The sequence below is a fragment of the Lucilia sericata genome, unplaced genomic scaffold, assembly GCF_015586225.1.
Source record: "Lucilia sericata isolate MDLA Ls3-8-SP2 unplaced genomic scaffold, ASM1558622v1 Contig001059F_arrow, whole genome shotgun sequence".
In the NCBI taxonomy this organism is placed as follows: domain Eukaryota; kingdom Metazoa; phylum Arthropoda; class Insecta; order Diptera; family Calliphoridae; genus Lucilia; species Lucilia sericata.
The window spans coordinates 131,015-152,708 of record NW_023995036.1 but is presented as its reverse complement, the minus strand read 5'-3'; the positions used below and the strand labels follow the sequence as shown (position 1 = coordinate 152,708).

Genomic DNA, 21,694 nt, shown 5'->3' with positions numbered 1-21,694 from the left:
ATTTTTAGGGATTTATTTCATTTTTGAATTTTGAGGAATTATTTCATAATGAAATACCTCCCCATTTTAAATGTGAAATAATGCCCCAAAAAACGAATTAAATCCCCAAATTTCGTTGTTTTTGCTTTCTGAACAAATCTTTAGGGAGTTATTTCATTTTTGTTTTGGGAAGTTATTTCGTGGGGAGTTATTTCACGACGCCATTTTCGAAAGGGAACCTTGTATGGGACCGACCGCACCCATGTTATGAACCGATCGTGAAAAAATCTTGAAATAGAATTTTTGTATACAAAATTAATATTTGGGCCAAATTTTTTATCAATAGCTTTATTTATGAATATATTATACCCTCTATCACCACTGATGGTGGTGGAGGGTATAATAAATTAGTTTTATTGGGATATTTTGCAAAATAAGTTAATTATTTCATTCCCTAATCATGTGCTCTGAGACGGGTTAATGACCTGGGGAATTGTTAATAACTTTTACATTTTTATACCCGCCACCACCATCAGTGGTGATAGAGGGTATATATAACTTTGTCATTCCGTGTGTACCACCAAGAAATATTCATCTGACTGTAACAAAGTTGTAGGAATCGATTTAGCTATGTCCGTCCGTCTGTCTGTGTAACACACGCTCACGTTAAAACGTAGCAATAGAAATTCACGAAATTCACCCAAAACATTCTTTGTTATCCAGTACAGTTTGGTATCGAAAATCAGTAAAATCGGTTTACGACGTAAAAAGTTATGAGTAAAAATTTCAGACTACCTCGAAAAAAAAATAAGGTTTTTTCCAATTCTTAAGTGGTTTTCTCAGAAACTACCAAAGATATTTCGATGAATTTTGTCACACATTATTTTTTTGTGCCAGAGATCAAGTATGTTCAAACTCATAACAATTGATCCAATATTTCTTATAGCCCCCATACAAAGGTGTATATTCACGGAAATTAGTTTATCGTCAATAACAAATATATCGGCATCAACACAATATTGTGTACATACAAATATAACATGAATAGAAATCATACTACCAACGTATATCTCAGTCGGTCCACAATTGGTCTTAGCTCCCATATAAGGTCCACCTTCAAAAATCACCTAAACGCTTTTGTGATAAAATTCGATCTGAATATGTTTTGTGTACATACAAATCATTCTACCACATTTATTTTCGGATCGGTCCAATATTAGTCGTAGCTCCCATATAAAATTACTTTAATGCACACTTTAAGGCCCACTTCCGAAAATCACATAGCCAAATAAAGGTATCTTGATAAAATTCTCCACAAATATGTTTATATATGAATCACTCTACGAAATTTTTTTCGGATGGGATCATAATTGGTCATAGCTCCCATATAAGGTTCACTTCTGAAAATCACTTAAACGCATATGTTTCATTGATAAATAAAGCTATCGGTATAAAGTTCAACTTGAATATGTTTTATCATTCTACCAATTTTGCCCCGGATCGGACATAGCTCCCATAGGCCCTCTTTCGAAAATCATTCAAACTCACATATTTCATTGTCAAATAAAGCTATCTTGATAAAATTCGACACAAATAAGTCATTATACGAAATTTTTTCTTGATCGGTCCATAATTGGTCGCAACTCCCATATAAGGATCATTTTCGAAAATTACTTAAAAACACATTGACAATCAAAGTCATCGGGACAAAATTCGACATAAATGTGTATTTTGTATATATAAATCGTTATACGGAATTTTACTTCTGAAAATCACTTAATACTACTTAATTCACTCTTAAATGATTATATCCAGATAAAATTCGACATGAGTATGTTTGTGTATAGATAAATCATTATATTAAAATGTTTACAACTGGCTTATTAATATAAAATTTTATGAACCTAATCAAAATTAGTTCCACATATACATAAATGTTAGTACTCTCACTACGGAAACAACAATTTTGTCAAGTTATCTTAAAATTAGATAGTTAAATTTGTTTTAATAAAAAGTAGCTTCCACCAGGTTATTTAAGATTCGACACAGCCGAATATAGCACTCTAACTTGTTTGTAATAATTTTTTTCGGTGGGTTATAATATTTGTACATATTCAAAAACTAGAGAAATGTATCTTTTCAATGATAGCACTCACTTGTACCAAAAGCCAGTGGTTGATTTATCGCTATTTTTAATATGTCTGTACCCCTATGTTTATGATGAATTTCATCGCTTTATTCGTATTTTTAAGCCAGTAATTAATGTTAAAGTCATTTTCAACAGACATATCTAGATCGTCTTCGAATTTATTAAGGACCCAGAATATATATAGTGTTGTATGTGGCGTGTCATGATCTCCAGTGTCATAATGTCCATAGAACCTATGACACACCATAAAGTGACATAATGTCCATGGACATTATGACATTTTAAAAATAGAAATGTATTGGAAAATTTGTTTAGAATTTAAGAAGGGACACTTATCCCGAAAAGAATTGCTCCTATATTTGGTATATGTTGCATTTTGGATTTATTTTTAAAAGTGTCTTGGATAGCCGGCCTTCGACCGGATGCAGGGATTTTAACCTCTGGGGTTTTTCGAATACCGGCTTCGCTAAATAAAGACTTTTTTTGATAAATGGACTCTTTGAAATCCATGGACTTTATGTCACATTGCTCATGGACATTATGACACTTTTGAAATTGTCATAACGCCCATGACATTATGACACGCCACCACTTTTGTGAATCTATGACCAATATATCGATGTCTTACAAACGAAATGAGAATATCAATATACCCCCATCTTTATTGATGGTGGGTATATAAAAAAAAAACAAAATATTTATTTTCCAGGTATATGTTAAGTGTGCAAACAAACAAACAATATAAGTCGGTATTACATAAATACATAAACAAACTTATTTAAGCCTAGAACATAAGAAAATTACAGCTCGTAATGTCTTCTAACAATTATACAATGGCTGAAGCTGGAAAAAATCCACCAACTCAAATTAACTTAAGGCGTCCTGTACAAATAGTAAAGAAGCGTTCAGGACCATTAGACGAAGTATTAGCAGAACTTAATAAAAGCGAAACCGTCAGCACAACGACTTTCATGCAGTCATCATCAAATTACGTTAAATCTGCAGCTGCACCAACAAATTTTGCATCACATGTTAAAAGTGCAAATGTTACACGCCCATCACCTACCTTAACTCGGCGCCGTTCAACTCTTAAAGATAAAGAGAAGAAACGCGAACGATGGCTCTTGACAAGGAAAACATGGAAATATATGACAGATGCCGGCCGTAAACTTATACCTGATGGCGTTCAAAATAGACAAGAAGATATACCAAAGATCGAGGCACATTTCCAAAAAGTATGTGCTTCAGAGCCACATTTTGTTCTATGGAGGCGCAAATCATCTTATCCTGGTGCCATGCGTAATTCGAAAAAACGCCTTAAGCAACTACTTCAACATACAGGCCAAAAACCACAAGTCTTAGAGCAAGAAGAAATAAATAATGCTGATCTTGTATTAGAGCTCTTACATAGCCATTTGAAATTGGATGAAGCTATTAAAACTGATACACTTTTAGGCACTAAAACAGAAGGTCCCCATCAAACTAACTCACCTAGTGCCCAAAGACCAAAACCCATAACCAGATCCATAAGAAAAAGCGATGGAATGAACGTTTCTCTAAGGGGACCTGGCTTTCTACCACCAGCAGCAACCCAGTTGCAGGAATTAAGTATGGTCGATCAATTACTGCAGCAACTGTCAGCATTATCTCGTAGTTCCATGCTTCCTGATACCATCGATCTACCACCTGAGAAAATAAATGCCGAACTGTTAAATGATAAAGCGACTTTGAAGAAGATATACAACGCTTTAAAAAAGCAACAGCTACACCGTATTCTTACGAAACATTCCATACCGTCAAAGCCGCGTACAAATCTGACTCATTCAACATCCATGTTGTCGCTTTTGCATTTTGGTAGTAGCCATCCTAAGACTAAAACATTCATCAGCACCACCGATAAATCAATAAAAACGAAATCACCAACAGCAGCTTCTAATTTTTCATCGATCCCATCCATATCCTCCTCAAATACTTCTATAACTCCTGTTACCACAGCAGCGCAACACACACATTCAGGCATTCAGCCAGTTGTACCACAGAGGCAACGAAAACCCCCTACAAGTTTAAATTTATCGGGTATTTCTAATTGTTCTAGAAAAGATCAACAACATCGACCTGCCGTAATAGAAAAACAATTAAATTCATGTGGCACACAAACAAATTTTATACCTTTAAGTGAAATAAAAAGACTAGCCGAGGATTATAAAGAATACAAAAGGGAAGAGATTGCGGCAGAAGCTGGTGGAGGAGCAGGAGGAGGTATTGTTACAACAGATGATGAAGGTGAAAAACAAGCGACAAGTTATTCCCACCGTCGGAAAAGTTCCATTGACAACGAGGATGTCTCACAATCTGTAAGCGATACGATTAAACGTTATTTGCGAATGGCACGCAAGAAGAGCATTCATGATGAGAACGCTAACCGCTTTAAACGCGTTAACTATGATAGAAATTTACGCAACATACAAGCTAAAGGAGAAATAAATCCACCCGGAATGGATGAGGATAATAATAAGGCTGTTCAAACGTTAGATGCATGGGCTTTAATAACACTAGACTTTATACGGGGTAATGAAAACTCCGGTGTATTAGAAACGGCTCACAATGATTGGCAAAAGGCATTGGAGGAGCGTATACAAAGAAAATTAGAATATGAACAGAAAATTAGTGAAAAATATGATCGGCAACAGCAACCGCGATCAAGCGTCGTCTATCAATCGACTTCAAGTTGCTCATCATCGGCTCCAACCTCACCTTCGTCTATTCAGTCACCAACAATGACGAATAGAACATCCACATCGTCGTCTGGGTCCTACGATGTAAGGTCCACAATAGAACATACAAATGTCGGTAGTTCTGGCAATAATGTTGTTGTGGGAATTAACACTACTGGAGAAAATGTTAGCAACATGGGCGGTATTTTCCATTCAAGTTCACAATTTATAGCAAATCTTTGGCATGTCACTACCAACACATCCAACTGTTCTTCTCCCATATCTGTTGCAACAGCAGCAAACAACCAAAAACAAGACCAACTTAGTACGACGTCAGTTAATGATTGTTTCGATGTAAATATTGCCTCAAATAACAGTAAGTTTTGCTTAACCTTTCTAAAACACGCTTTTTATTTATTTTGTATGTAAATGTTGTATACAGTGTAATTTATAATGTACGCATTGTTATCAATTTTTAAAAATTCGTGTAATATAAATTTAGATTTTCTCATATGCCTATATATTTAATAATACAGTTCAATCTTTATATAAATTTCTTTAATAATCTAAAATTTTGTTTCGAAATAATTTGCTTATATAAAAACATATAGCTCATTTACTACAAGACTGGCATAATCCAAAAAAGTAGTTTCAATTTAATGGCAATGAATGTTTAATGACATTTTAAAATATTTTAAATATCTTTTAAACAATTCAAAGAATTTGAAAAATTAAACCAGATTCAGGTAGTAGAGTAGTAATAGTAAAAAATCGAATTTAAATCGAAAATAACATTCATACATATGTCAAATTTGATAAAACTATATGAAATACTTTAGTATGATGCACATTTTGTAGCACTTAGTTCTACAAACCCGTATTGTGAATTAAGCTAATGATAGTAGAAAAAATTGTGTAGGGTATTTTCAATAACTTTTAATGAAATTTCAAAATGATAAGACCACTTTTGATAATATTACAATTTGTTGTTTTTTTAATTATGTAATTGCAAAATTGTACAAATGAAAGGTTTAGAATTATTCAATATCGATCAATTGTCGATACTATTGCTTTTGGTAAAGATCAAGGGCAGGAGTAAATTATTTCCTGTTGACTACTTTAAGGGTTGGCATAGTTTAACTAGTTTACAACATCCGGGAAAATTTAAAAAAATCCAACTTTGTCAAACCTACTCATTAACACAAAATATGATAAAATAGTAGGAAAAAATATTAAATTAAGAGTTTCAACAAGATTTTCATAAAAATATTCTTATTCCAAAAATGTTTATAACATGTATTAAATATTGATGAATAAATTCCAGATTAATAGGTGATATTTCCAAGTGTTTTTCGAAAAAAGTTTAGTTGGGAATGGAAGAAATAATTTTTTTGCGATCTTTTTACATGCTTATAATTATGCAGTAATTTATCTAAAATGTTTTCGACATTTCCTCTTTTTTCTATTTGCATGAAAAGTTCTAATATGTATAAAAAAAAGTATAAAACAAGTACGAGTGCTATATTCGGCTGTGCCGAATCTTATATACCCTTCGCCATAGTGTATTTAATAAATATCAATTTCATTATGTTTAAATTTATTTCATTTTCCCGACTATATCATTATTATAGCAATAGCAAAACAAAATGAACAGCAACAACGCTAAGCGAAATAACCACACAAAAACAAAATACACAAGGCAGTAAAACCAACAGCATCCAAACATACGAAACTGAATATACCAAGAAACAAAAACAATATACACAAGGCAATGAAACCAACAGGCATCCAAACATACGAAACTGAATACACCAAGAAAAAATATACACAAGACAATGAAACACACAGCCATCCAAACATATAGAACGAAATACTCAATGAATAAGCAGCGTTTAAATATGCAGCAATAGCACAAGATTTCTTTTGTACGACTATGCAATAAATATAAAATTTCAACATTTTTCCATCACTTTACTACTAGAAATATTTGTTCTGTTTGCAATTTTTGTTAGCAGGCGCAAAATATTTCAAAACAATCAAAATATATTTTTCTGTTTTAGCAGCGCACGCAAACAACAGTCGAACTACTATTGCCATAGAAAAATTGTGCAATAAATTGTGTTGGTTCTACTAATGCCAGTAGCAAAATGAGCAACTGTCAGTTGCAATTTATCGTATTTCGGCGGCTCCTTATATTTTCTATTCAATACATGTTTCAGGTTTTCTTTGTGATTTGCTGTGCTTTTTTATTTTGTTTGTTTTTATAATAACCAGAAATTAACCCAATGTTTTCGCGCTTCTCTTTGGTATGTTGAATATGTATGTATGTATGTATGTATGTATGTATGTATGTATGTATGTATGTATGTATGTATGTATGTATGTATGTATGTATGTATGTATGTATGTATGTATGTATGTATGTATGTATGTATGTATGTATGTATGTATGTATGTATGTATGTATGTATGTATGTATGTATGTATGTATGTATGTATGTATGTATGTATGTATGTATGTATGTATGTATGTATGTATGTATGTATGTATGTATGTATGTATGTAAATAATAAATAATAAAAATAATAAATTGCAACTGGTAGTTGCTCATTTTGCTACTGGCAGTAGCAGAACCAAAACAATATTCTGCAGCTATGAAGAAATTAGCAGCACAACGATGGCGTGTGTGCGTTACTATAGCAAAAAATATATTTCGATTGTTGTACAAACGCAGAAAACGAATACTGTGAATGTGAGCTGCTAGAAATTTCAAAGTAATGTTGCAATTTTTAGTAGCAATAATATTAAAATGTGAAGATGTTAAAATATTTTTAGTATTATATTGATAAATATGTGTATTTTACTGCAAGTGGTTACTAATATATTAGTAAATTTAAACGTTGTGAATAAGCAGTGTTGTTGTTGCTTATATATCAAAACATGAAAAAAAATTTCTTTTTTATGAAATTTTCAGAGGTTGTCTGGGATTTTTGCTCATATCTCCGGTATTTATGGACCGATTTTGCTGACTTTAAATAGGGATCTTCTCGAAAGCATGTCTAACAGAATTATCGGATCTCTCCGATATCCGGGGACCTCTAAAAACTGATTTCAACAAACACACAGACGGACATAGCTTAATCAACTCCGCTACCTATAAAGATCCAGAATATATATACTTTATGGGATCGGAAAATTATATTATAGAAATTACAAACGGAATGACAAACTTATATATAGCCTTCTCACGAAGGTGAAGGGTATAATAACAATAAAAATCATTAGCATCTTTTATTTTTTACATAAAAATTAGCACTTGTTATAGTTTTAAAACTATAAATATGTCTATACTATAGTCTATAGTTGGCATCAAAATACTTACACATAAAATACATACTTAAAAATCGAAATGGAAATGCGTAAAATAAAATGTAAAAAAATATGGGCATTTTCGTTTAAATTGAATTTTTAAGTTGGGTCACTTGAAACTTAATTGCCCATATGTAGCATTTACATCACGATTAAATCATAATCTGATGTAATAAATGTTTTTTAAGATACTTTTAGTTCTGTTATAACCCATATATATGTTAAATTTCACGGAAAAGAGACTTAGATTACATAAGAAAAAGTTGTGGGGTTCTCAATCATCCGAACCTCACAATTGCTCTGAAGTCCTTACGTTGACAGGCTCATGTATAAGTCTTAGGCACTGCTACCAACCAACTTAATCATGAAAACCAAAACAGCTTCACTTCGAATTATAAAAGGTACTCACTATTTATTATTTATTTTTTTTTTTTTCAATAAATTTATAATATTAAAATCTACACTTCAAACATTTATAAATTTTTTATCCAATGCAAATTAATGGTTTCATCTAAAATAGTTATAGTACATATTGCTGATTCTTCACTTTATACATATATCCAGTTTCAATTATTGCTCATTTCATTTTAATAAAATTTCTCAGAATTATATTTGTCTTCTATGTGAATATGCCTAATGAAATTGGGGAGTCAGAGACAGAGGGGTTTCAATACAGAATACCAATTAATTTTTTTTTTTTTTAACCAAAATTTGAAGATTCTTTTTAAACAAAAATCCATTTCATTATTATTGGACGCTTAAACGATAATTTAATTTTACAGCATAAATATGCCGCAAGTCACAGCTTTTATTTGTAGTAAACTTACCGCTTATAAAATATTAACTCCTATAGATTTAATATTGTGTTTAAACATGTATTTTACTGATTCTTTTCTTTAGGTGCAGACATGATAAAATCCAAGTCCTTGTCGCACATCGGCCAATATGTTTCAACAAAAATACTCAAAGGGCATACAAAAAATCAACAAAAGTCAAGTGAATTACTGCCATTAAATTCAGCAAACACATCCAAAGTACCAAAATGGTCAAAGTCAGGAAAATGTTCTTGGAGTTCAGAAACTGGCGAGAAAATTAATTTATGTGATTGTGCATTCCACGTTTTGTCCGATTTGGAGGCCAAAATGGTACAAAAAATTTGCTTGGAGAAGATAGTTGAATTAAATATTGGAGTCGACTTAAGTATATGTAAGCAATATTATCCATTAGTGAACTTTATAACCAGGGACACCAGCTTGTATTTGCGCAAACTGTTCTCTAAACATTTATAAAATATTTATGTTTCATATATGGGGAATTTCGTGTCAAGTGACCCAACTTTAATAATCGACGTCCTCCGATTTGGATGAGTACAAAGCTCTTCAAGTCAATGGTGTAAGCTTTCTTTTGAGCAAAAAAATATAACAAAAACGTCCATTTTGAAAAAATAGGGGAAAATTAAATGCCAAATATTGAAAAAAAATGTATTCTTAACTAAAAAAATATTTTTTTTTTTAAATTTGAGGGATATTCACCTCTAGTATCCCATTATGGGACTATAAAGCCCTTTAAGGAAATTGTTGAAGCTTTCTTTTAAGCAAAAAAACAAAAAGGACACATTTTGAAAAAGAAAAAAAATAAAAAATATTAAAAAAAAATTAAATAAAAAATATTAAATTTTTTTTTTAATTACAAAATTTTTTTGGAAACCCTGTATGTCCAAAATGTGCCACTTTGACCCACTCTAAGTCCGGCAGTTCTAGACCGATAGAGCTAAACTAACTAACATAGTACTAACCTTGGTGCAAATTTCATCCAAATCGGAAGACATCGATTTTAAAAGTTGAGTAACTTGACACGGAATTCCCCATATATCAAGTAAAATTTACTACAATTCAATTTAATAGTACATTAAAAAATATTTGTTCAATTCACAATCAAGTTGTATATTGCACCTACTAAAGTGTAGTAACAGTGATTGTAAACCAGTGTTGCTCAAACACATACCACCATAGACTACCATAGTTTTATTTGTGTTGGTAAAGCAGCAGAGAACAGAATTCAATTCAAAATAAAAGTATACTAAAAAATGACTATAAACTATAAAGCATATGCTAACTGTCAAATATTTATTATGGATTTTGACAGCCAGCGTATATCAAAGTCTATATATAAAAAACTATCAACTGTTCGGCTTTCTCAAAATTTTGTTGTTGTATTTTTGTGTGTATTTTAAAAACGTCGCGTACAGACCTTGCTTCGACAAGTGCTGATCAGCAACTGATTTGATTTTGTTTTTCAAGTTGAGAGCAAACCAACTGATATTGCTCATTATAAAAAGAAGAAGAATTAAACCTATAGTGTATCTGTATCAACTTAGCGTCAGCAGAATTTTGTTACCCTATCACGCGTGCTATGTAATAGCAATCTTGAGCTCCTCTGTTGTAAACAGATCTTTGCAGCAAGTCATAAGTTGAGAAAATGAGAGAAGAATTAAATCAGACATACATACATAACAATGTCAAAAAAAAAAAACAAGTGAGAGTGTTAAATACGGCTGTGGCGATTCTCATATACCCACCATCAAACCGTATGCCGTAAAAGGAATGCTCCCCTAGAAATATCAGTGATATTTGGAATATGGCTTAAGTCAATTATGGACCGAGCTCTTTTGAACTAACAAAATATAAATTTCTAAAAAGAATATATTTTTGTTCAATTTTTAAACCATGAGCGTATGAGTAATTCTCTGAAGAGGACCTTTATATGCGTCAATTATGAACCGATACTCATAAAATTTTGTACATAGATTTCGTTTTGTATAGAACTTGTTTATATCAAATTTTATCGCAATACTCGTATTTTAAATAAGAAACTTTTATAACCAAAACTCTTTCCTGATGGGAACCTTTTATAGGGGCTAGGGTCAGTTATAAATTAATCCTCATTAAATTCGGAATGAAGAATTATGTTCCTAAGTATAAACTTTTTTGTGTCGATTTTTATCGCTGTACTTGTAATTTTCTGAATCCTCCTTATCAAATTTTCTAAAGAGGACTTTATATGAGGGGTATGGTCAATTATTGATCTATCCTCATAACTTTTTGTAGACCGACTTTGGTTCATATAAAACATGTTTAGATTGAATATCATCGATATACTCGCATTTGTATGCCAGTAATTAGCGTTAATGTAATTTTCTAAAGGGGGCTTATAAGCGTGGTAAGGTGAATCACCGACACATTCCGCATGAAATTCGGTAGCAAGATTAACGTTGGTATAAAAGTTTCTTATGTCGAATTTCATAACCGTATTTCATAACTCGCATTTTTAAGCCAGCAATGATCGTTTAAGTAATTTTCTGAAGGGGACCTTACATGGGGGGTAGGGTCAATTATGGACCGATCATACAATTTGTTAGAGAGATTTTGGCTAGCGAGGAACTTACTTGTGTCAAATTTTATCGCTATACTCGTATTAATTTATTTATTTGTTTATTTATTTATTTATGTATTTATTCATTACTATAATATAAAAGCTTCATTAGGCCAATTAAACTATATTACAAAGAAAGAAAATGCCTAAATATCAATTAAACAAAAATTGCTTAAACCTAAAAAAAATCTCAAATAATTACAAGCCCTGGTCCAAGCGAAAAAGGTAAGTGATAAAGCAAAAGTTAAAGAACTCGATCCCAATGAATTACATAATAGAACTTATCACAAAGAAAGGAATGTGTTGATATACAAACTGTAAACACTAATGGTAAGAAGAATTGTTAGAAATTGATAACAGTTTCAGGCGGAAGGAATTATTGGAATGAGAAAACAGGCGCAGTTCAAGTGGCAAATAGTTCCAACACCGGGCAATTCTCACTAAAAACGACTTTTCAAAGAAAGTATTATTAATTCTAGGTACAATAATCTGGGGATTCCTAGTAGAATGCGAAAAAATTCATAGTCCTATAGAAAAAAGCAAATTACGAAAGAGAACAAATTCAGTAAAAGAGCATCCAAGAAAATGTTCAGCAAATCTAGATACGTGGTCACGTCTACCAACACCGTATACAAATTAAAATGTTTAGTTTATATTTAAAAAAAATATATATTTTTATTTTCACTTTCACTTTTACATTAATAATGTAACACTATGAATTACACCGCGTCTTACAATTAACTCTAAACTTTCTTAATTCTAAGTGTCATATTTATACCTAATAAGAAGCACAATCAGCAATTAATTAATAAAAACATAATATTGAATTGCAACATAATTATTTGTAAATTGATATTATATTTTTAATGTTCAACGAATTTATTTGTAAACTATTTTTTATAAATATTTTATTAACTGTCAGCAAATAATTTTCAGGTTCAGTGAAACTTATTTAGGTCAGTTTTATTTAAGACAGTTTTGTAAATTTGTATAAGAGCATTTTCATGCTGTTTCCATAACTCCCCCTTTTGTTAGTTGAATCGTCCCGATTGAATCATTTTGGAAAATTTGTTTTAATGTTCTAATAACTTGTTGTCTATCTGACGGATTCTCAGGATGTGGAGTTGTTGGCTTAGTTCCTTGATTATTTGGCTTAGTTCCTTGATTATTTGTTGTTGAATTTGCTTTGTCTTTTTGTTTCCATATAGTGTAAATAATAATTATGTCATTGAAAGTATTATGTTTAAAGAAAACTCAATTCTTCTTTCGGTTGATAATGAGCTTAATTCCTGAACATTGGTCAACTGGACTTCTTTCATCATTTGAAGAGAAAGAATTTCTTCAATATCTGTTTTGTTAGATGTTAATTGCAGAATGGGTGGAAGCGGTTTCCAATCATGTACTTCCATTGCAAAATAATCAATACCGTCTAAAATAATTGTGGTATTATGAAATTTTATTAAAAAGCTTCCTGATAAATTCCATGGTTTGGCGTTAGGGATCCTTACAGAACCATTATATTGATTTAACAGGATTATTCCAGGTTTTATTTCTTCAATGGTTGGGACGTGCTGATTATTTATAATTGTACAATTGTGATTCTCACTAGACAATAATTTTGGAATACAATTTGTGTTTGTAATATTTAAAAGATTTCTATTGTTACATTTTTAGCTTATTATAGGTTTTGCAATTAGTTTTCATTTCAAAAATTTCATTCTTACATTTAACAATATTTTCATTTCCAATTCTTATTATAGTTTTATTTTTTTTTAGCGGTTTGATTACAATATTTTCACAAATTTGTTTATTAATAGTTGTACGCGAAAATTAAAAGATGTTGATCGGCTTGTTGTTAAGCATAAACTAACTTGTTATTTATTTGCAAGCAGAGATACAAGCCGATGCAAAATGATCGGCGGCGGCGGCGCAACCATATTAGGTCGGCGGCGGCGGCTTATTATAGAAAATATCGGCGGCGGCTAAATTGTCGGCTCAATTTAAGTTTTTCTTCAGAAATTGAGCTTATAAGCGTTTATTATATTGAAAAATCTCTGTATAATAGTCCGTTATATATAAACCTATCTCTATATAAGGTTTTTTCTGAAGAAAATGGACATTTATAGTAGTTTTCACTCTTTTAATATTAGCACAATATTGAGTGACAACTTTTTTCAATTTGCCATAAGAATTTAAAATAGTGGCAACTCTATTCAAATTGGTGAAATTATTTTCTGAAATACATGTGTGATTCCAATATTTATCAGCGGCTACGTTTAAGCCGGCTTAGCTTTTGAGCCGAAAGAAATCGGCGGCGACGCGGCTTGCAAAATATTACCGGCGGCCAGCCGCCGCCGATTTGAGCCGTCTCGGCTTGTATCTCTGTTTGCAAGTTGTCCATCAACTTGTTTGTCTCATCAACAATGTTTACATGTATGTTTGCATGTATGTATAATTGATACAATGTAAATAAAGGAACAAAATAACAATAACAATGGTAATAAAATCACTCAAGAGAGTGTTCTTTAAAATAAACAGGTTTATGTACATATAAAAAAGAGTATTGCAGTAGATGCATCGTATGATTTAGAGCGGGTTTTTGAGATGGTAATCAAATGCCAATTAATAATCAGATTAGTTAATCTAAAAATTAAAAACAAAAAAATGTATTTTGAAGTGTCCATAATTTATACTAATCAATAAATAGAACATTTTAATGTTTATATTTATAAAAATTTTATTAATTTTTTTGCATCAGCTGTTTACACTTGTGCATTTCGTGCTTAAGATTAAACCACCTCCATTGGGCGCTTAAACTTGCAAACAAAATTAACTAATTGAGTACTCAAAAACATCTTTCGAGGATTAATTTTAATTTAATCGCTAATCTTTCACCTAAAGATTGGCCCTTAACGGTTAAACATACAGAAATGCAAAATAAGAATTTTAAAGACAAAATTAGGGTAGCTCAACAAGTAAAAAAAAATATAAGTTTTTATAAAATTAACAAAATATAAAATATTGCATATATTAAAACATTGTCAACAATAGTAGGCAAATTTACTATATAAATGATTGTTGTAGTGCTTGAGGCAATACTAATATCTGAAAATTCTAAAGCTTCATCGATATTGGAATATGGAAATTGTTCATAGTCTAATTGCTTTTTAATTTCGTCAATTTCTGGCTCGTACAATATAAAGGTATTTATAACTCCTGCTTTGGCCCATTGTAGAGCATATTGAATGTTCAATATTTCTTCTTTTATTAATTTTAATCTATAAATCAAATTTTGTTCAAATTCCTTTCTAAAGTCATCTTCAGTCTGTATTTTCTTTAAGATTGCGTTTGTTACATTAGTCATTAGGTTTAGTCTTGTGACGGTATCCCTGTTTATTATTCGTTGTCTCTTCGTGTTTTCTAACATGTTATTTATTTTGTCAAGTACTATTTTATGATCGTCATGGTCCGGTGTTCCTGCCAACCATTTTCAAGCTGTCCCTAAAATGTTTAGTGAACGTTTCTGTCTTGGTCTTATATTGTTTAGTTGCAGTCGAGTCTGTTCAATCTCATGGTCGAGTATTGGAAGTATGGAGTTGCTTGAAGGTATTTTCCTTCGAATTTCCTCTTTTAAATTCGTAATTACTTGTTCATATTTGTCCAAATCTATGGAATGTATTAATTTAAAATTTCCGTCTTGCAATCTTGTTAGTCCAGTGTGTATTGAAATTAATTGAGAATTTGAATAGTCTATTATTTGGACCTCAGGTCTGCAGTTTGTGAGTGTGGCCAGTCAAATAAGCAATTTTAACATTTTCTGTAAGATAAAATTAATTTATTATATTTTCCTTATGAATAATTCTATTTCTACTATAAACTTTAACCTTATTTCCTAAATCTTCCTTTATTTTCTGTTTCTTGTAACGTGGAAGTAATTTATCCCTTTGTCCTATTAATTTTTCATAAACTTCCTCATTTTCCTCAAATGTTCTGATCTGAGTAGGGTTATTTCTTTGTAGCATTCTAGTCTGAGCTTCCAATAATTTATTACGCAGGTTTTCATGATTAACTTTATTGTGAAACACTTCAAATGGTTTCTCATTTGTAACAGAATGTATGGAGAGATTATACTATTGAGCTGCTCTATGAAAGATCTCAACAGTGTTTAAAAGATGATATTCTTCTTTTAAACATCTTGCTATTTCGATCAGGGTTGAGTGTGCTCTTTCTACTTGACCGTTAGTAGTACTATGCCTGGGATCAGCAAAATATAATTGAATTCTTAATCTTTGCATTAAGGATTGAAATGCAGGTGTCTTAAAGCCTGGTTCATTGTCTAACGTTATTTTCCTTGCTGCGGGAAAGGTCTGCAATATGTCCAATATTCTTTCGCCTAAATTTGTTTTGTCTTCTATTTGCTTTATTACGAGAAATTTTGAATAAGCGTCAATAAATGTAAGGAATTTAAACTTTTGGGCATAAAAAATGTCAATGTGAAGGAACTCTCCCTCCTTGCTAGGAATTGGAGCCTCTCCAATTGGAATCTTTGTTAGCTTCCTATCATATTTCGCTTTATTGCAAATATCACAATGCCTAATAAATTCCTTAAAATGATCAATCATCCTGGGCCAATAATATTGTTTATAAAATTGTTTATGATTTTCCTTAGAACTCCTATGTGCCCTAGTGTGAGTTTCCTTAGTAATGGCTTTTTGGTCATCAATATTAACAATATCAATTGCAAAGATTCTTGTAAAAACAAACTTGTTGATAAATATTCCATTTATTGTTTCCTTAAACTCATATAGATCTTCAGGACAACAATGTATCGCTGTCACTAAATTTGGTCGTAAAATTTCTTTCAATTTGTTCTTGAGATTTTCCCTTGTATCAAATTCTATAATGTGTCTAATTCTATTACATTGAGTAAGTGATTCATAATTTGTGAAATTGGCCCTGCTTAAAAGAATTTGTTGTTTAAATTCATTAAGTGGTTTGGAAGTTTCCTTCAGTTGTGGATTCGTATACCCCATCACTAATATTTTCTACGCGAAAACTATTCTTATTTCAAAACCTGTATTCCGCTGTATATCCACAAAAAAACTATTTTAAAGCAGAATCGGAATTTTTATACCCTCCACCACCATCAGTAGTGATAGAGGGTATATATAAGTTTGTCGTTCCGTGTGTAACACCAAGAAATATTCATCTAAGACCCAACAAAGTATATATATTCTGGGTCCTTATCAAATTCTGAGTCGATTTAGCTATGTCCGTCTGCCTGTCTGTGTAAAACACGCTCAGATTAAAACTAAGCAAAGGAAATCAACCAAATTCACCCAAAATATTTACTATTATCCTTAGCAGTTTGGTATTGAAAATCAGCAAAATCGGTTCACAACGTGAAAATTTATGAGTAAAAATTTCAGACTACCTCGAAAAAAATTACGTTTTTTTCAACATTCTTTTGAAGTTTTCTCAGAAACTACAAAAGATATTTCGATGAATTTCGTCACAGATTATTTTTTTAGGCCTGTGATCAATTATGTTCAAGATCTTTACAATCGATCGAATATTTCCCCTAGCCCCCATACAAAGGTATATATTCCCGGAAATTAGTTTATCGTTAATAACTCCCTCAAATATATCGATATCAACACAAAATTTTGTACATGCAAATATAATATGAACAGAAATCATAGAGTCAACGTAGATCTCAGTCGGTCCACAATTGGTCATAGCTCCCATATAAGGTCCACTTCGGAAAATCACTTAAACGTACATATTTCATACAAAGGTATATATTCCCGGAAATTAGTTTATCGTTAATAACTCCCTCAAATATATCGATATCAACACAAAATTTTGTACATGCAAATATAATATGAACAGAAATCATAGAGTCAACGTAGATCTCAGTCGGTCCACAATTGGTCATAGCTCCCATATAAGGTCCACTTCGGAAAATCACTTAAACGTACATATTTCATTGATGAATATAGCTATTGTAATAAAATTCGAGTTAAATATGTTATGTGTACATACAAATCAATCTACCAAATTTTTTACGGATCGGTCCATTATTGGTCATAGCTTCCATATAAGGCCCACTTCCGAAAATCATTTAAAAGCTAATATTTCATTGTCAAATAAAGCTATCTTGAAAAATTCGACACAAATATGTTTAGTCTAAATATGAATCACACTACGAAATTTTTGTCCGGGTAGGCCCATAATTGGTCATAGCTCCAATATAAAGTCCACTTCCGAAAATCACTTAAACTAATATATTTTATTGAATTATAAAGGTATCGGGATTAAAATTGACACAAATATGTTTTGTATAAATATTAATCGTTCTACAATTTTTTTTACGGATCGGTCCCTTATTGGTCATAGTTCCCATATAAGGCCCACTTCCGAAAATCAATTAAATGCATATATTTCATTGAATAATAAAACTATCGGGATACAATTCGACACAAGTATGTGTTGTATACATACAAATCATTCTACAAATTTTTTTACGGATCGGTCCATTATTCGTCATAGCTCCCATATAAGGCCTACTTCCGAAAATCACTTAAAAACTCATATTTCATTGTCAACTAAAGCTATCGTGATAAAATTCGACAAAAATATGTTTTCATTCCACAAAATTTTTTACTGATCGGTCCAATATTGGTCATAGCTCCCATATAAAGCCCACTTCCGAAAATCACTTTAAAGCACATTGTGAAATAAAGCTATCTTGATAAAATTTGACACAAATATGTTTTGTCTTTATATGAGTCACTCTACGAATTTTTTTCCGGATAGGCTCATAATTGGTCATAACTCCCATATAAAGTCCACTTCCGAAAATCACTTAAACGCATATATTTCATTAAATTCTAAAATTATAAGGATAAAATTCGACTTGAATATATTTTGTGTGCATATAAATCATTCTACCACTTTTTTCCCGGATTGGCCCATTATTGGTCATAGCTCCCATATAAGTCCCACTTCCGAAAATCACTTAAACGCACATATTTAATTGTTAAATAAAGTTATCTAGATAAAATTCGACAAAAATATGTTTTGTGTAAGGTCATAGCTCGTATACATATAAAGCACTTCCGAAAATCACCTAAACGCACATATTTCATTAATTAGTAAATCTATTATAGTAAAATTCGAATTGAATTTTTTTTGGCATATAAATCATTATACGAAATTTTTTCTTTATCGGTCGATAATTGGTCCCAATTCCCATATAAGGACCATTTCCAAAAATTACTCAAAAGCACATTGACAATCAAAGTTATCGGGATAAAATTCGACATAAATGTGTATTTTGTATATATAAATCATTCTCCGGAATTAATATACATTTTTCTCGACCTTATTAAAATTAGTTTGACATATGCATAAATGTTAGTACTCTCAATACGGAAACAAAAATTTTGCCAAGTTATCTGAAAATTAGATATTTAAATGAGTTTTAATAAAAAGTAGCTTGCTGGTGGAGGGTATTTAAGATTCGGCATAGCCGAATATAGCACTCTAACTTGTTTTATCAAAGTTTATTGTTGTAGATCTGTATATATTACTTCCATCACTTATATTTTCCACCGATAAACTATTTTGATTTCACAACCTTTAATTTGCTGTATATCCTCAGAAAATAACAATTTTAAAAGAGAAGCGGATGTAGTTTCCTACGATCGAGAAAACTATAAACTATATTAGATCTTGAATGAATGTCTATGATGCCACTTTTGTATGCAGTACTGAACAAAGAAACTATAACTATGTTAGATCTTGAATGAATGTCTACGATGTCACTTTTGTATGCAGTACTAAACAAAAACCGCTCCTAAAATAGGGTAAATAATATATTCATATTACATTTTTCACAAAAATTCGAATTTTAAACTTAAATCTACAAATCCATCTAGAAAATCATTTATATCTCCCCTTAAATTCTCTATTTATATAACTCTTTAAAAATTTACTTTAAATTACTCTCAATTCGAGAAAGATCCGTAATCACTCATATTTTCATACAAAAATATAAAATTTAAATTTATTGTTAAATCGAGATAACAATAAAAATTCGCAGTAAGTTAAAAAAAAACATCAAATATTATCTTGCCATTTTTTAAATGCAACTCAATTCTAAACAGGTTAGAGTGCTATATTCGGCTGAGCCGAATCTTAAATACCCTCCACCAGCTACTTTTATATTAATAGTTTTTTAGTTGATCAAATATTTGTAGAAATAAGTTTTCTCATGTCTTAAATAGAAAAACACGAAGATTTAAACAGCTTAAATCTGTTACAATTCCAAAATTTGTTGAACATTACAAACCCCATTTTCTTTTATATTTTTATAGCGCCCTTAGATATGCTTTAACGATATTTAATAATGTGCATGTATGCATGTGTGTGAAAGATTTAAAGATTTGCAAAATACATATACATAATTTTGTTCTACACAAATTGTTTTTAGGGGCAGGATCTAGTATGGGAGATATGACCAATTATAGACCGATCGTAAAATATTCTTTAAGCAAAATTTCTGTACATAAAAACTATATTTCAGTCAAATTTTGTATCTATATCGTAATTTAGTAATAAGTAATGTGTGTACAAGTGATTTTCTGAAGGGACACTTGCATGGGACCGACCGCACCCATGTTATAGACCGATCATGAAAAAATCTTGAAATAGAATTTTTGTATACCAAACTAATATTTGTGCCAAATTTTGTATCAATAGCTTTATTTGGTAATGAGTAATGTGCGTTTAAGGGATTTTCGTAAAAGGACCTTGTATGGGAGCTAGGACCAATTATGTATATAAAGACAAAATTTCAAAATTCCGTATCTATATCATTATTTAGTAATGAGTTATGTCGTTTAAGTGATTTTCGGAAGGGGACCTTGTAAGGGAGCTATGACAAATTATGGACTGATCGGAAAAAAAATTCATAGCAATATTTCTATATGTGAGAGCTATACTTGCACCAAACTTTATATGGATATTTTAATTTAGTAATGAGTTATGTGTGTTTAAGTGATTTTCGGGAGGGGACCTTGTATGGGAGCTATGACCAATTATGGACCGATCCGAAAAAAATTTCATAGTAATATTTCTGTATGCAAGAGCAATAATTGTACCGAATTATATATGGATATCTTGATTTAGTAATGAGTTATGTGTGTTTAAGTGAGGGGACCTTGTATGAGAGCTATGACCAATTATGGACCGATCGGAAAAAAATTTCATAGTAATTTTTCTGTGCATATGAGCAATACTTGTACCAAATTTTATATGGATATCTTAATTTAGTAATAAATTATGCGCGTTTAAGTGATTTTCGGCAAGGGTCCTTGTATCGGAGCTATGACCAATTATGGACCGATCGGAAAAAAATTTCATAGTAATATTTCTGTATGCGAGAACAATAATTGTACCAAATAGATATATGGATATCTTGATTTAGTAAAGAGTTATGTGCGTTTAAGTAATTTTCGGGAAGGGACCTTGTATGGGAGCTATGACCAATTATGGACCGATCGGAAAAATATTTCATAGTAATATTTCTGTACATATTAGCAATACCTATTCCATATTTTATATGGATATCTTAATTTAGTTATGCGCGTTTAAGTTATTTTCGTTAAGGGTCCTTGTATGGGAGCTATGACCAATTATGGACCGATCGCAAAAAAAATGCACAAAAATATTTCTGTATATGAGACCAATACTTGTACTAAATTTTATATGGATATCTTAATTTAGTAATGAGTTATGTGCTTTTAAGTGATTTTCGGGAGGGGACCCTGTATGGGAGCTATGACCAATTATGGACCGATCGGAAAAAACTTTCACAGTAATATTTTTGTGCATATAAGCAATACTTATTCCAAATTTTATATAGATATCTTAATTTAGTAATGAGTTATGCGCGTTTAAGTGATTTTCGGGAGGGGACCTTGTATGGGAGCTATGTCCAATTATGGACCGATCGGAAAAATATTTCATAGTAATATTTCTGTA

At 31.2% G+C, this 21,694-nt stretch overlaps 1 protein-coding gene across 1 annotated transcript in view; it reads left to right on the top strand.

Moving 5' to 3' along the window:
- The first annotated feature begins 2,836 nt into the window (after window positions 1-2,836).
- LOC119609776 overlaps window positions 2,837-21,694 on the top strand; it is a 121,183-nt gene continuing 102,325 nt past the window's right edge. Inside the window, exons 1-2 of the mRNA XM_037964684.1 lie at window positions 2,837-5,218; window positions 9,113-9,418. Coding sequence (XP_037820612.1) covers window positions 2,941-5,218; window positions 9,113-9,418 — 2,584 coding nt within the window. The 5' untranslated portion in view covers window positions 2,837-2,940. The remainder of the gene's footprint in view (window positions 5,219-9,112; window positions 9,419-21,694) is intronic.